The following is a 14,576-nucleotide window of genomic DNA, read 5'->3' on the forward strand; positions in this document are numbered from 1 at the left end:
AACAGTCAGCATTGCTTTATGGTGATGTGAAAGGTGCAACTAAAATCTACTATAAATCCAGATTTCAAAATTTGGGGTTGGGGCACCTGGGTGACTCCGTCGGTTAAGTGTCCAGGTCATGATCTCATAGTTCACGAGTTCAAGCCCCATATTGGGCTCTGTGCTAACAGCTCAGAGCCTGGAGCCTGCTTCAGATTCTGTGTCTCCTTCTCTCTCTGCCCCTCCCCTGTTCACTCTCTGTCTCTGTCTCTCTCTCAAAACTAAATAAACATTAAATTAATTAATTAATTAAAACAAAATTTAGGGTTAAAGCCCAGAATTCACCTAGCACACAAACAAATATTTATTGTATAAGTGACTATACATTTCACTATTCTTACTGTAATATATCTGAAATGTACTTTTTATACTAAAATCAAGTTTATGATTCTATCCACATTTCTTTGGATTTTGTTTCCTGTCTTATCTTACAAATTTTATAATTCTAATAGATTCATGTTGAGGGCTCAGACTTACATTTTTTCTGTGCATTTCATGCTATCAGTGAAGAAGTTCATTGTTCTAGAGTGAAAAGTTTTTGCTAAATATACATATTACATTAACAAAGATTAGAAGATACTCTTTGTCTTCAATTAAAAAGTACATTGTTTAGCCCTGAAAAGTTTTCATTAACCAAATGTACATACATTACAATTACAAGAGAATTCTGAGTGATGCAAATAGAATGCAAATGTGCTGTAATAAACAAAAGGGTTCTTTCCCCTAACATTTTGGCTTACTTCTCTACTTTCAAGGAACAAGAACTCCTTTTCTGGATATTAAAAACAATGGCTCAGGGACTGATGTGATCCATGGCATTTCTTAGAGTTCTGTAAGAGTGAGTACATAGAACACCCCAGCAGTATAATATCATTATATTCCTCCACATAATGATAATATTCAATAATTTCAATATTTCAATAATATTTCGATAATTTCAATAAACAATATTGAATAATATTCAATATTTCTACATATTGAAATGAAGCTTCTTGTTCTCACCCTCTAACACATAAACATAAAATACAAGAAATTAATGATAACGTAAGGAATATGTGGCAGAGTAGAAAGTGCAAGATTTTGAAATCAGATGTCCCTCGGTTTGAATTCCAGCTGTGCCACTGTGCCAGTTGTGTGGCCAAGGACAAGTTACTTTACCTAAGGAGCATTTCATCCAACTGACACTCTCTCTGTGTGTCTCTACCTCCCACTGTCTCTCGTTCTGTCTCTGACTCTCTCATCTATAGCACACACTCAACATATAAGGTACTCAATTGTTAGTTATTATGATGATGTCCAATATATAAAAAGATATGAGCCAATGATAAAAATGATGAAAGATACCACTTTTTCATTTATTAAAATAAAGTGTTCACAAACTGAGGATTTTGGCTCTCCATTCATGTTTATTGAGTAGGAGTTTGTGAACAGTGAATCTCAGCATGAATGTTGGCAACCTGTGCCAAAGAAGCCCAAATCAAAACAGATAAGGTCAGTGTGTGCTTGCGGTGAAAACTGAATAAATATTTGGTGCATGGAGTCTTAATAATAAGAGCTAACATTTCTAGAGTGTTTAGTTTGTGCCGGGAACCATTTTAAGTACTTTGTGTATTTTGATTCATTTAATCCTCATAATTATTCTATTAGTTAGGCACTATTTTTATTCTAATTTTACAGATGAGGAAACTGAGACACAGAACTGTTGAGTAACTTGCCCAGGCTCACACAGCTAGTAAGAGGGGAGTGAGACTCCCCTCTGGCAGACTCTATGCACTTAACCCATTTACTATCCTGCCTCTCTGATAGGAGTGGGATGTGGAAGATCTCAGACCTGTTGTTGTTGTTGTTGTTATAATAGTAATGATGATGATAAATATAATTATAGTTATTATTTATTAATAATAAATATAATAATTATTATTACAATTACTATTTTAGAGAGAGAGAGAGAGAGCACGAGCAGGGGAGAGGGGCAGAGGGAGAGAGAGAAAGAATCTTAAGCAGGATCCACGCTCAGCGTGGAGCCTGACTCAGGGCTCAATCCCATGACCCTGAAATCTGACCTGAGCCAAAATCGAGTCAAACACTCAACTGACTGAGCCACCCAGACACCCTGTCACAGACCTATTAAAACAGTTATTAGAATGGAATACTACTTGGCAATGAGAAAGAATGAAATACGGCCTTTTGTAGCAATGTAGATGGAACTGGAGAGTGTTATGCTAAGTGAAATAAGTCATACAGAGAAAGACAGATACCATATATTTTCACTCTTATGTGTATCGTGAGAAACTTAACTGAAGACCATGGGGGAGAGGAAGGGGAAAAAAAAAGAGAGAGGGAGAGAGTCAAACCAGAAAAGACTCTTAAAAACTGAGAATAGGGGCGCCTGGGTGGCTTGGTCGGTTAAGCGTCCGACTTCGGCTCAGGTCATGATCTCACGGTCTGTGAGTTAGGGCCCTGCGTCGGGCTCTGTGCTGACAGCTCAGAGCCTGGAGCCTGTTTCAGATTCTGTGTCTCCCTCTCTCTCTGTCCCTCCCCTGTTCATGCTCTGTCTCTCTCTGTCTCAAAAATAAATAAACGTTAAAAAAAAAACAACTGAGAATAAACTGAGGGTTGATGGGGGGTGGGAGGGAGGGGAGGGTGGGTGAGGGGTATTGAGGAGGGCACCTGTTGGGATGAGCGCTGGGTGTTGTATGGAAACCAATTTGACAATAAATTTTATATTTAAAAAAAAAACAGTTGTTAGAGTGAGCACTTTGTTCATGCTTTTCTCCTTTCACTTACACAACTCCTCCAAAAGAAGGCCTCTGAAAAGACAGCCTGAGAAAATGAAAACATGGTGTTTATCCTTCATGACTATACCCAACAGTTAAAGTGACTTAGCCAAAAATAACAAATAAGCTATCATTTTTTTTTCTTTTTATTCCAATAATTTATGTGAGTGTCACTTGTCTGGAAATTAGGAATGCACTTAAAGCAATTTTGGGCTTCCACTTTCTAATGATTTTTTTTTTGTTGAGATCAACAGAAATTCATGTTAGTGTTGAGGGTTTGAGAAAAAAGATTGTGGAAATCTTTTGACCATGTTCTCTTAAAATGTAATAGCCAAGATGAAGAAGTCATGGGTATAAAAGGTGCAGCATAGAGAATATAGTCAATGGTACTGTGATAGCATTGTGTGGTGGCAGATGGTAGCCACACTTGCGGTGAGCAGAGCATAACATACAGAATAGACTTGTCCAATCACTACGTTGTACACCTGAAACCAATGTAACACTGTGTGTCAGCTATACTTCAATAAATAGTTTAAACTTTTATAGCCAAGAGAGACTAGGAGAAAATACTTGCTGAACAGACATCCAACAAAATACTTGTATCTAGAGTATATAAAGAACTCATATAATTCAGTAATATGATAACAAACAGCTTGATTAAAACATAGGCAGGGTGCCTGGGTGGCTCCAGTCAGTTAAGCGTCTGACTTCAGCTCAAGCCATGATTTCACTGTTCGTGAGTTGAAGCCCTGCGTCGGGCTCGCTGCTGTCAGTGCGGAGCCTGTTTTGGATGCCCTGTCTCCCTCTCTCTCTGCCCCTCACCTGAGTTGTCTTTTTCTCTCTCTCTCAGAAATAAACATTGAAAAAAATTTTTTAAATGGGCAAAAGATCTGAACCACCTGAATTCACCAAAAAGCCAAATGGATGGCACATGAAAAGATGAAAAGATGCACTAATAATATCATTAGTAGTCATTAGGAAAATGTAAATCAAAACCATAATAAAATACTATTACACACATACTAGTATGACTAAAACTAAAAAGACTGATCATAAACATCGGCAAGAATGTTAAACAACTGGAACACTTTTACACTACTGGTGGGAATGTAATCTGGAAAACACTTCAGCAGTGTTTTTATGTTTTTTAAACATTTTTTTTCTGGAAAGTTTTTTTTTTTAAGTTTTATTTAAGTGATCTCTACACCCAATATGGGGCTCAAACTTAAGTGGAGATCAAGAGTCTCACACTCTTCTAACTGAGCCAGCCAGGCACCCCAGTGTTTTTATTTTATTATTATTATTTTTTAAGGCAGGCTTCATGCCCAGTGCAGAGCCCAATGCAGGGCTCGAACTCACAACCCTGAGATCAAGACCTGAGCTTAGATCAAGAGTCAGATGCTTAACTGACTGAGCCACCCAGGAGCCCCTATTTTAGCAGTGTTTTTAAAAGTTAAAACACACGGGGCACCTGGATGGCTCAGTTGGTTGAGCGTCCAACTTTGGCTCAGGTCATGATCTGGTGGTTCAATTACAGAACACTGATGTAATTTACCCCAACACAGCTATTTTTAAAAAGTAGATTTATATATGACATGGAAATTTCCATAGCTTATTAAATTTAAAAAGCAGCATACAAAAAATTCATGGATGTTTCAATAGTGTATGAATCTTTACAGCAAATATGTATTACTTTTGTTAAAAAAAAATAAAGAAAAAAGTTGTTATGGTTTTCTCAGAAGCATAGTAGCCCTTCATTCCATCAGAATTCAACCACCTGCCAATCTCTACCCAGAACATGTCTATGAGCTAAGAGGAAACAAAAAACATTTATGGGAATCACCAGAATAAAGCCACTAAATCCATGCACTTAATAAAGCTCATGTACTTTGTTCTGAAAGAGCCCCTCAAGTCTTCACTAAAAATCTATCTAAATATTTAGGAATAAATTTAACAAGGAAGGGGAAAATGCATCCTCTGAAAGCTACAAAACATTGTTGAAAGAAATTTTAAAAGATTGAAATAGATGGAAAATACTCTATGTGTCAGAAGATTTAACGTTGCTAAGATAGCAATACTACCCAAACTGATCTACAGATTCAGTGCAATCTCTATCAGCATCCAATCTGTCTTCTTTGTAGAAACTGACAGGCTGATTCTAACATTCACATGGACTCCAAAAGACCCTGAATAGCCAAAGCAATCCTGAAGAGAAAAGGAAAGCTGGAGGCATCATGATGCAGGACTCCAAGCTGTATTACAAAGCTGTAGTCATCAAGAAAGTATGGTACTGGCACAAAAACAGACACATAGATCAATGGAACCCAGATAAGGGCCCACAACTATATGATCAACTAATCTTTCACAAAGCAGAAAAGAATATCCAATGGAAAAAAGACAGTCTCTTCAACAAATGGTGTTGGGAAAACTGGACAGCAACATGCAGAATGAAACTCTACCACTTTCTTATACCACACACAAAAATAAATTCAAAATGGATGAAAGACCTAAATGTGAGACAAGAAACCATCAAAATCCTAGAGGATAAAACAGGCAGCAACCTCTTTGACCTCAGCTGGAGAAACTTCTTACTAGACATGTCACCAGAGGCAAGGGAAACAAAAGCAAAAATGAACTATTGGGACTTCATCAAGATAAAAGCTTCTGCACAGTGAAGGAAACAATAAAAAAAAAAAAAAAAGCTAAAAGGCCGCCTGTGGAACAGGAGAAGATATTTGCAAACGACATATCTCATAAATATATAATTTATCCAAAATATATAAGGAATTTATGAAATTCAACACCCAAAAAACAACCCTGTTAAGGAAATGGGCAGAACACAAAGAGACACTTTTCTAAAGAAGACATCCAGATAGCTAACAGACACATGAAAAGATGTTCAGCATCACTCATCATCAGGGAAATGCACATCAAAACCTCATGAGATACCACCTCACACCTGTCAGAATGGCTAAAATTAACAACTCAGGCAACAACAAGTGTTGGTGAGAGTGTGGAGAAAGGAAAATCCTCTTACACTATTGGTGGGAATGCAAACTGTTGCAGCCACTCTGGAAAACAGTATGGAGATTCCTCAAAAAGTTAAAGATAGAACTACCCTACGACTCAGCAATTGCACTACTCGGTATTTACCGAAAGGATACAAAAATACAGATTCAGAGGGGTACATCTACCCCAATGTTTACAGCAGCATTTACCAACAATAGCCAAACTATGGAAAGAGCCTAAATGCCCATTGACTGATGAATGGATAAAGAAGATGTGGTGTGTATGTATGTGTGTGTGTGTGTGTGTGTGTGTGTGTGTGTATACCTATATGTAATTGAATATTAGTCAGCCATTAAACGGAATGAAATCTTGCCATTTGCAATGACATGGATGGAGCCAGAGTGTATTATGCTAAGTGAACTAAGGCAGAGAAAGACAACTATCATATGATTTCACTCATGTGGAATTTAAGAAACAAAACAAATGAACACAGGGGAAAGGGGGAAAAGAGAAAAAAGAAAAGAGAGAGAAACTGTAAGAGACACTTTATGATAGAGAACTGAGAATTGATGGAGGGAGGAGGGTGGGGGGTAGGCTAAATGAGTGATGGATATTAAGGAGGGCACTTGTGTGAACACTGGATATTAATATATCAGTGATAAATCACTAAATTCTACTCCTGAAAACAATATTACACTACATGTTAACTAACCATAATTTAAATAAAAATTATAAAAAAAAGTAATAAAATTCATATGGATTTGCAAGGTACCCAGAATAGTCAAAACAATCTTTAAACTTTTTTTTTTTAATTTTAGAAGGAGGGGAGGGGACAGAGGGCGAGAGAGAGGGAGAGGGGGAGAGAGAGAGAGAGAAAGAGAGAATCCAAAGCAGGCTTCAGTGCAGAGCCCAATGCGGGGCTCAATCCCATGACCCTGGGATCATGACCCTAGCTTAAATCGAGAGCTGGACACTCAACTGACTGAGCCGCTCAGGCGCTCCTATTTTTATTTTGAGAGATAGGGAGAGAGAGAGAGAGAGCATGAGATGGGAAGAGGAGCAGAGTGAGAGAACAAATCTTAAGCAGGCTCCACTCAGCACAGAGCCTGACACCGGGCTTGATCCCATGACCTGGGAATCACGACTTGAGCTGAAATCAAGAGTAAGATGCTCAACCGAGCCACCCAGGCACCCCATATCTACTCTTTATTTATTTGTTTGTTTGTTTTCTATTTTTTAATGTTTATTTATTTTTGAGAGAGAAAGACAGAGCACAAGCTGGGGAGGGGCAGAGAGAGAGGGGGGAGACAGAATCTGAAGTAGGCTCCAGGTTCCTATCTGTCAGCACAGAGCATGACTTGGGGCTCGAACCTACAAGCTGTGAGATCATGACCTGAGCCAAAGTGGGACGCTTAACCAGCTGAGCCACCCAGGCACCTCTCTACTCTTTTTATTTTTTTATTAAAAATTTTTTTTAACATTTATTCATTTTTGAGAGAGAGAGGCAGAGCACAAGCAGAGGAAGGACAGAGAGAGAGAGGGAGACACAGAATCTGAAGCAGGCTCCAGGCTCTGAGCTGTCAGGCAGCACAGAGCCAGATGAGGGGCTTGAACTCATGCACCACGAGATCGTGACCTGAGCTGAAGTCGGACATTTAACCGGCTGAGCCACCCAGGTACCCCAACTCTTTTTATTTTTAACATAAGAGTTTAACAAACTTTTTTCTACTTTGAGGAGATACTATAGGCAAGTACATGATTAAAAGTGGGAAGATATAGATAGATAGATAGATAGATAGATAGATAGATAGATAATATTTTATGTATTTTAGAATCTGATAAAGCAGAGATAGGAACCCAAACAGCTCCCCATCCTAGGTCATTGAACATGGGAGCAAACAGTTAGACAAACGTCAGACTGTCCTGAAGGAATAGCATCATTTCAATGTACATACCCAGTACCAGGGACTATTCTGATAAGCCAAAAATGATACTCTATTTGGTATACTCTGCTAAGTAAACCATGTAAACACAGTACATTTTAGAGAGAGAATCTAAACATGCACAACTCTAAAAGCAGATGCCTCTGAACATCCCTTTTCTCATCTGTAAGCATAAGAAGAGTCTTTCCTTTGAAGGGGTTGTGACGATTAGGTGAGGTAATGTATACAAGGTGCTTGGCATAGTTCATGGCACATGGTAAGCACCCAGTGTGACTTTCCATTATTATGATGTATACAGTAACCAAACTATGACAAAGGCCTGGAGCTAATGGTGGAAAAGACAAATTGCATTCTGTAAAGTCTGCATAAGGAAGCATGTCAACACTTAAAATATTTTAGAACTATTTCTATCTAACATGGTTTAAATATTTTTGAAGCCAGATAAACGTGTAAACAGTAAAAACTCATCTGTCTAGAATGACTTATTCTCTAAATAATGAATTTTACTTATTTAATTATGAAAATAGGAATCATAGGCTACATTAAGTCATATTTTGGGGTGACATATTTAGGTGAAAGAAAGCAATATGATTCATCAACTCTCTAAATGCTGTAAAAAAAACAAAAACAAAGAGCAGGCTGGTTTATTTTTTGAAGGAGGACATACCTTTTCCAGTAATGGTCATGAGCATGGAATTTTAATAATGCTTTGGAATTCTAGGACTCAGTCTTTTAGCCAAGTGTTTTGAAACCTGGCTTCAAGAATTCTTTTTAAAATAAAAAAAGAATTATTTTAGAGAGGGAGAGAGACAGTGTGAGCTGGAGAGTGGGTGGGACAGAGGGAGAGAGAGAGAATGGCAAGCAGACTCCATGCAAAGCGCAGAGCCCAACGCAGGGCTCCACGTGGGGCTTGATCCCATGATCCTGGGATTATGACCAGAGCCAAAATCAAAAGTCGGACACTGAACCAACTGAGCCACCCAGGAGCCCCAAGAATTCTTGATCAAGTAACTTTCTTCCTTATAATGGTTGCAGTAACGTTAACTGCCTCGGTAAAGCAAAACTGCCATTTTATTTCCCTCCATATCTCTGCTAAGGTTTAAGTGAGAAAGTTCAGAAGAACAAAATTCAAAAACTAGGATGTTTCAATTATCATGTTACTCAGCTCTCATTGGGTTCGCTTTTCTTTTTTCCTTTCACTTCTTATTTCCATTATGCTTCTACTGAAACATAATATCTGGGGCTCTGAATCTTTGGGTCTCTTTTTTATCGAAGTACTTTTGACACACAATGTTACACTAGTTACAGGTGATTGGACAAGTCTGTATGTTATACTATGCTCAGTGCAAGAGTAGCTACCATCTGCCACCATACATTATTGCAGTATCATTGACTATATTCTCTTTGGGTCTCTTATGTGCATCATTTTGTCAAACTACTGATATAATCAGGCTTTTAATTTCCTCAGCTAGGTGAGAGTTAGACCTCTAATCCCCATAGGAAGATAAAGGAAGAATCATCACATACCTGTGGGCAAATAAAGCCTGCCCCATACATGATGCTCTTTAGGAAAGAAGGAAGAACGTCCTCGGGAATGAGATTATCTGCAAAGATCATCATGAAGTTTTTGAAGAAAGTTAAATGGAAGACTTGGAAGAAACTCATTATCAGAAAAAGGCAAAAGTTTTTCTGGGTCAAGAGCTGTCTCATCAATGAGACGATGGAGGTCCAGGGGAGATCCTGTTCACTTTCGGAGAAGAGGTTTTCCTCGGGGCTTCTTTTCGGTCCAAAGTGACTCATGTGGTACATGCCAGTGTAAAGGCTGGCAGTGGCAAGAATGGCAATGAGCACAGCAAAGGCCTGAAAATTGAAGAAAATTTCCATGTTAACAGAGATGAGGCCACCAAAGAGGATGCTGGTAGATCCTACTAGTGATGCCACTTGGTTGATTTTAATAAGCTGAAGCCGACTTTCATGTCTAGTGAAAATCTCTGCAAACAGCATACACTGGGCTTGCTGAACAAAGGTAAGCGTGCTATCAAAAGCACATAGCGATACCACCAGATGAAGTCCACTCAGCCAGTCACCTTCGTGATAGTATTTCCAAGGGAACCAAGGAAGCAGGAAGGCTATCGAATACAAAGGGGCACCATACAACACAGAACTATGACGACCGGAACAGCAGCCAGCCTGAGAGTTGTGAAAATACCCAGTCAGGTCATTAAGAGCATTCCAGATCATTAAAATCATCTAGGAGAAAAAACAAACAAACACAGGGATTATTTTAGTGTGGTTTATCCTGATGAAAATGACTCCTGAATTTTTATTTAATGTAAAGTAACCAAAACTATCCATAAAAAACAGAAAACAAAAAAACAAAACAAAACAAAAACAAAAACCAAAACCACCACCACACACACTCAAAACCCTCACTGCTTTCAGGACCAGCAGGGGGCATATATCCTATAGTATCAATAATAATAACAGCTCATGCTACTCCAAAAGCCAATGTGCATTCACTTTGTATTTAGGCATTGTACAAATACTTACATGAATTAATTCATTAAATCCTTAAAATAATCCTATGAAGCAGGTACTGTTATTATTATCCCTACTTTACAATGAAGAAACTGATGGCCAGAGAAGTTAATCAATTTGCTTACCTGATAAACAACAGAGCCAGGGGCTGAGCCAAGGCAGATGACCCCAGAATCTGTGCTTTCAATCATTTACGTTAGACTGCTTCCCCATAAGGCACTCAGGGCCATGCCTCAGCAGGGAATGATGGCTCGTACATATAACATGGCATAGTTTTACATAATTTCATTAGGAAAAGTTAAAATACCAATGTTTGCCATTGCAAAATGACAAAAATACTAATTAACTCAAGTATGTTGTTGTTGGTAATAAAGGAGTAACATTATAAAATATAAAGGTTTTTAAGGCCATTAACTTTATCCACTCTGACCACATAATTGGTAATGAGTTACAGCATAATTTGTGATTACCATGGACCTTTTCAAGACAGAGTGTCTTAATAATAATTCTAATTGTCCCGTATAAGTGAATTTTCCAAATAACCAAAGTTTACCCTTTAAACTCTAAAGCTTTAAGGTTTTAAGTGGTAATCTGTTAATAATTTCTTTGCCCTCAAGCAGAGGATCTTGGACATGGATAACCTTTTCTTAAAAACTCTTCCAGCTGTGTGAAGAATTAGCTCTTTGGAAAATTACAATAACATATGACTATGGGGAAAGAGAAACTGTCCTAGGTGAACAGATAATAAGGGCTCCATCTCACCTGGGCTTGGTAAAAAGCCACTTCTGAAATCTTGTACAGATGTAAAAACAGCTTCACATAGTAGAAACTGAAGACAGAATTTAGCATTTCAATCCCTAATGTTATCATAGCATATGCCCAAGCAATGGGTTTGATACTTAAAAGCGTCATTTTCCACGCAAAGGAATTCTTCCTCCTTTTGTTAAAAAAAAAAAAAAAAGGATAATGGTTAAAATCCACTATTTGCATATAATAGCTGATGGGTGGCAAAATTCCTCTGAACACTAGCTTAATTTTAATTAAGAATCCCAAACCACTAGCTGTGCGTATGTCATCAGATTTAACACTTAACTTTCTTATCCATTCACTCAACCTTTTTTGAGAAGTTGACAGGAACCCTAATTTGCATAGAGTGTGACTCTACTTCAATATATATATATATATATATATATATATATATATATATATATACACACACAATATATATACTGAGTACAATATATATATACAATATATATTCAGTACAATATATACATATATGCACAATATATATTGAATGAATATATATTCATATATATATATATATATATATATATATATATATATGGCTTGAACCTATGACCCCAAGATCAAGAGTCACATGCTCCTCCAATTGAGCCAGCCAGGCTCATGCCAGTGAATGTATTTTTATGAACTCTTCCAAGTTATCCAAGTGAGATTTATCCATGAGTTTGGGTATGCTTAATTGGAGGCCAGAGGGATATGTTTATGTCATTATTATCCTCCCTACTTGGGAGAGTGCAACAGAAAAGGAATGATGAGGTGACATCCTTTAGCTAAAGTCAGAAGGAATAGAACCCTTCATCTTAATATAAAGCTGACCATTCAGTGGTTACAGACTTGCATTGGAATATTTATGCTTGGTCTTCTCCTGACAGACTATATAACTTTGGCCCAAAGGACATATCTAAGATGGCTATAGAAATAACACATTCTGGGGGTGCCTGCGTGGCTCAGTCGGTTGGGGGTCTGACTCCGGCTCAGGTCATGATCTCACGGTTTGTGGGTTCAAGGCCGGCGTGGGCTCTGTGCTGGCAGCCTAGAACCTGCTTCGGATTCTGTGTCTCCCTCTCTCTCTGTCCCTCCCCCACCCTCACTTTGTCTCACTCTGTCTCTCAAAAATAAATAAATGTAAAAAAAAAAAAAATTAAAAAAAAAAAGAACACATTCTGGTCTTTGCTCTAATGTAGATACTCCTCTTAAATCTGGCCTATTGTCTTACCCTTTCAATGACTTGATTTATCCAACGGGAAAATAGGAAAAGGTTAACCAAGCAAGAGGTAAGTACAGATCCATCTTTTAATCCTGACTATAATTTAAGACAATGCCATGATTTTTGTGTTTTATCCCTTTCTTACTGGAATATTTGGCCAGGTCTCCACAATCTTACTGAATCACAAAACAGACAAATATTCAGATAACTCAAGAGATGTTACTTGCTTATATAATCCTCGGGAATTAAGCAGACACTGCAGTCTATATTGTCCAGTCTCTTAGGGAAGGAGAGGGCAAGCTAGAAGCAGGGTTCAAATGACCAAAATATCTAAGTCTCTGAGCTTCATTTTGCATTGGGTAGATCCAAGAATGATTGTGATTCTATGGGAAGTAGGGCCCTACAATTAAAAGGGGTTATTGAAGCACCTGGGTGGCTCCGTTGGTTGGGTGTCTGACTTCGGCTCAGGTCATGATCTCACGGTTTGTGGGTTTGAGCCCCATGTCAGGCTCTGTGCTGACAGCTCAGAGCCTGGAGCCTGCTTTGGATTCTGTGTCTCCTTCTGTCTCTCTGCCCCTCCCCCACTTGTGCTCACTCTCTCTCTCTCTCTCTGTCTCTCAAAAATAAATGAATGTAAAAAAAAATTTTTAAGGGGTTATTAAACCCATATGCAGACCAAGCATTGTCTATAGACTGAATAAAGAATATTTTGCTCATATGTGCACTAGTATTCTTTAAATGTTTCTGCTATAACGATTCCACCTGAATTTTTTTCTTGTTGTCATTATGCAGTGCTCAAACACTTGAAAAGTACAAGTACTATTACGCGGAGGTCAGCCAACATTTTTGGCTTTAAACACAATTTTCGGATTTGAAAAAACTGGGAACTACTGGTGAAGACCCCACTCTAGGGAGTTACTTTTGGCCTAAGTGAGAATGAAGATTGAAGGCCAAAACAAGGCAGTCAGTTGAACCAAAAGCCAAGATACAAATTTAGCCCACCAAAATGTAGGCACTCTTCTTTTTCTTAGTTTTATTTCAGGCATGCCGAAACAAGAAGCCTGCCACCCATTCTACGCTGATCTATCATTAAGTCAGAAGGTGGGTATTTATAAACTGAGAATTTTGCAAAGGGTCATAAACTCGCTGAGTTAAAATTTTTTAAAAAGATTTCGAGTTAAGCACCCATCCTGTCTGAAACGTGTGAATATAAGGTTTTAATAACATTATGAAAAAGTCTTATAACCTGAACGTCTTTTTGTTTCTATATGGTAATCTCTGTATCGTTCCAATTCTAGTCTACGTGCTGCCGAAGTGAGCCCTCTTTGTTTATGTATACTGACAGAAGGAAGTAAAATCCCTCTTATTTTCATTTGCAAAAGGAACTATCAATGTTTTGCTTTAGACTATTTTCATCATAGTAAATACTTGTTTCAGTAAGTATCAAACTGAAAATCACTTAGAATTTTTTTTAAAGCCAACACTACTCTCTAAAAACTCTCCTTACCTGACTTTACTATAGCAACAAAACACAAAGAAGAATATTATATCTTTCTGAGCAGCGACAAAAGACTTCTGACACTGGTTCTTCTTTAGCACAAAACGTTTTCTACAGAAGAGTTTAAGTGGCAAAATAGGGGGGTGTATGATATACCCATTAATGATTAAATGAAAACCCAAAACCCTCCTTTTAGAATCAACCTGGGTTGTTATTCACTAACCTACTACTAAACCAAGTAATATTAATGCAACTGAAGAGGTGTTCATGATTGCTTCTATGTTTTGACTAAGTAGACTGTATGAGAATGATGGAGACCCCTCCAAAGCATGGCTTCAAACAGTGAAAGCTAACATCTCTTTTTCATTGCAATTTTTGTGCAAGATTTCCCAGGGGGAAAAAAAAGTTTCCCCAAAAGGTTTTCTTAGAAAGAACCCACTAATCCCAAAGACAGTCTGTTGTGGGTTTGGGGTTTTTGTTTTGTTTTGTTTTGTTTTTTTGCCATTTTAAATTATCAGTAACTTTAATTCTCCATATCTTTCTCTTTGTTTTTTGTTTTTGAAGGAGAATGTGAAAGAACGTTTCAATACACTGTCCAATTTGATATGGAGTCAAAGGAGTTATTTGACATGGAGAAAAAAAGCTAGCACTTTCAATCTTGCGGATCAGTGACTATGGAAGATGAGTCCCTTGAAGGTCAGATGCCTGATTCTAGCCCTCAGCTTCCACAAACCACAGTCAGCAAATCCTAAATCCAA

The 14,576-nt window shown here is 37.9% G+C and overlaps 1 protein-coding gene and 1 long non-coding RNA gene across 5 annotated transcripts in view; one reads left to right on the forward strand and one right to left on the reverse strand.

The window, feature by feature from the left end:
* LOC122209954 (transmembrane protein 180-like) overlaps positions 1-14,576 on the reverse strand; it is a 40,583-nt gene that overhangs the window by 24,054 nt on the left and 1,953 nt on the right. For all 4 annotated transcript variants that reach the window (XM_042922291.1, XM_042922287.1, XM_042922288.1 and 1 more), the window contains 2 exons: positions 11,069-11,243; positions 9,296-10,018 (listed from right to left, as the gene is read on the reverse strand). In XM_042922291.1, coding sequence (XP_042778225.1) covers positions 9,296-10,018; positions 11,069-11,218 — 873 coding nt within the window. In that variant the 5' untranslated portion in view covers positions 11,219-11,243. The remainder of the gene's footprint in view (positions 1-9,295; positions 10,019-11,068; positions 11,244-14,576) is intronic.
* LOC122209960 lies at positions 807-14,422 on the forward strand. Its single transcript, XR_006197857.1, has 4 exons — positions 807-877; positions 13,113-13,421; positions 13,619-13,756; positions 14,383-14,422. It is a non-coding gene; the product is annotated as an uncharacterized LOC122209960 (long non-coding RNA).

This window comes from Panthera leo, chromosome E3 (genome assembly GCF_018350215.1).
Source record: "Panthera leo isolate Ple1 chromosome E3, P.leo_Ple1_pat1.1, whole genome shotgun sequence".
Lineage (NCBI taxonomy): Eukaryota > Metazoa > Chordata > Mammalia > Carnivora > Felidae > Panthera > Panthera leo.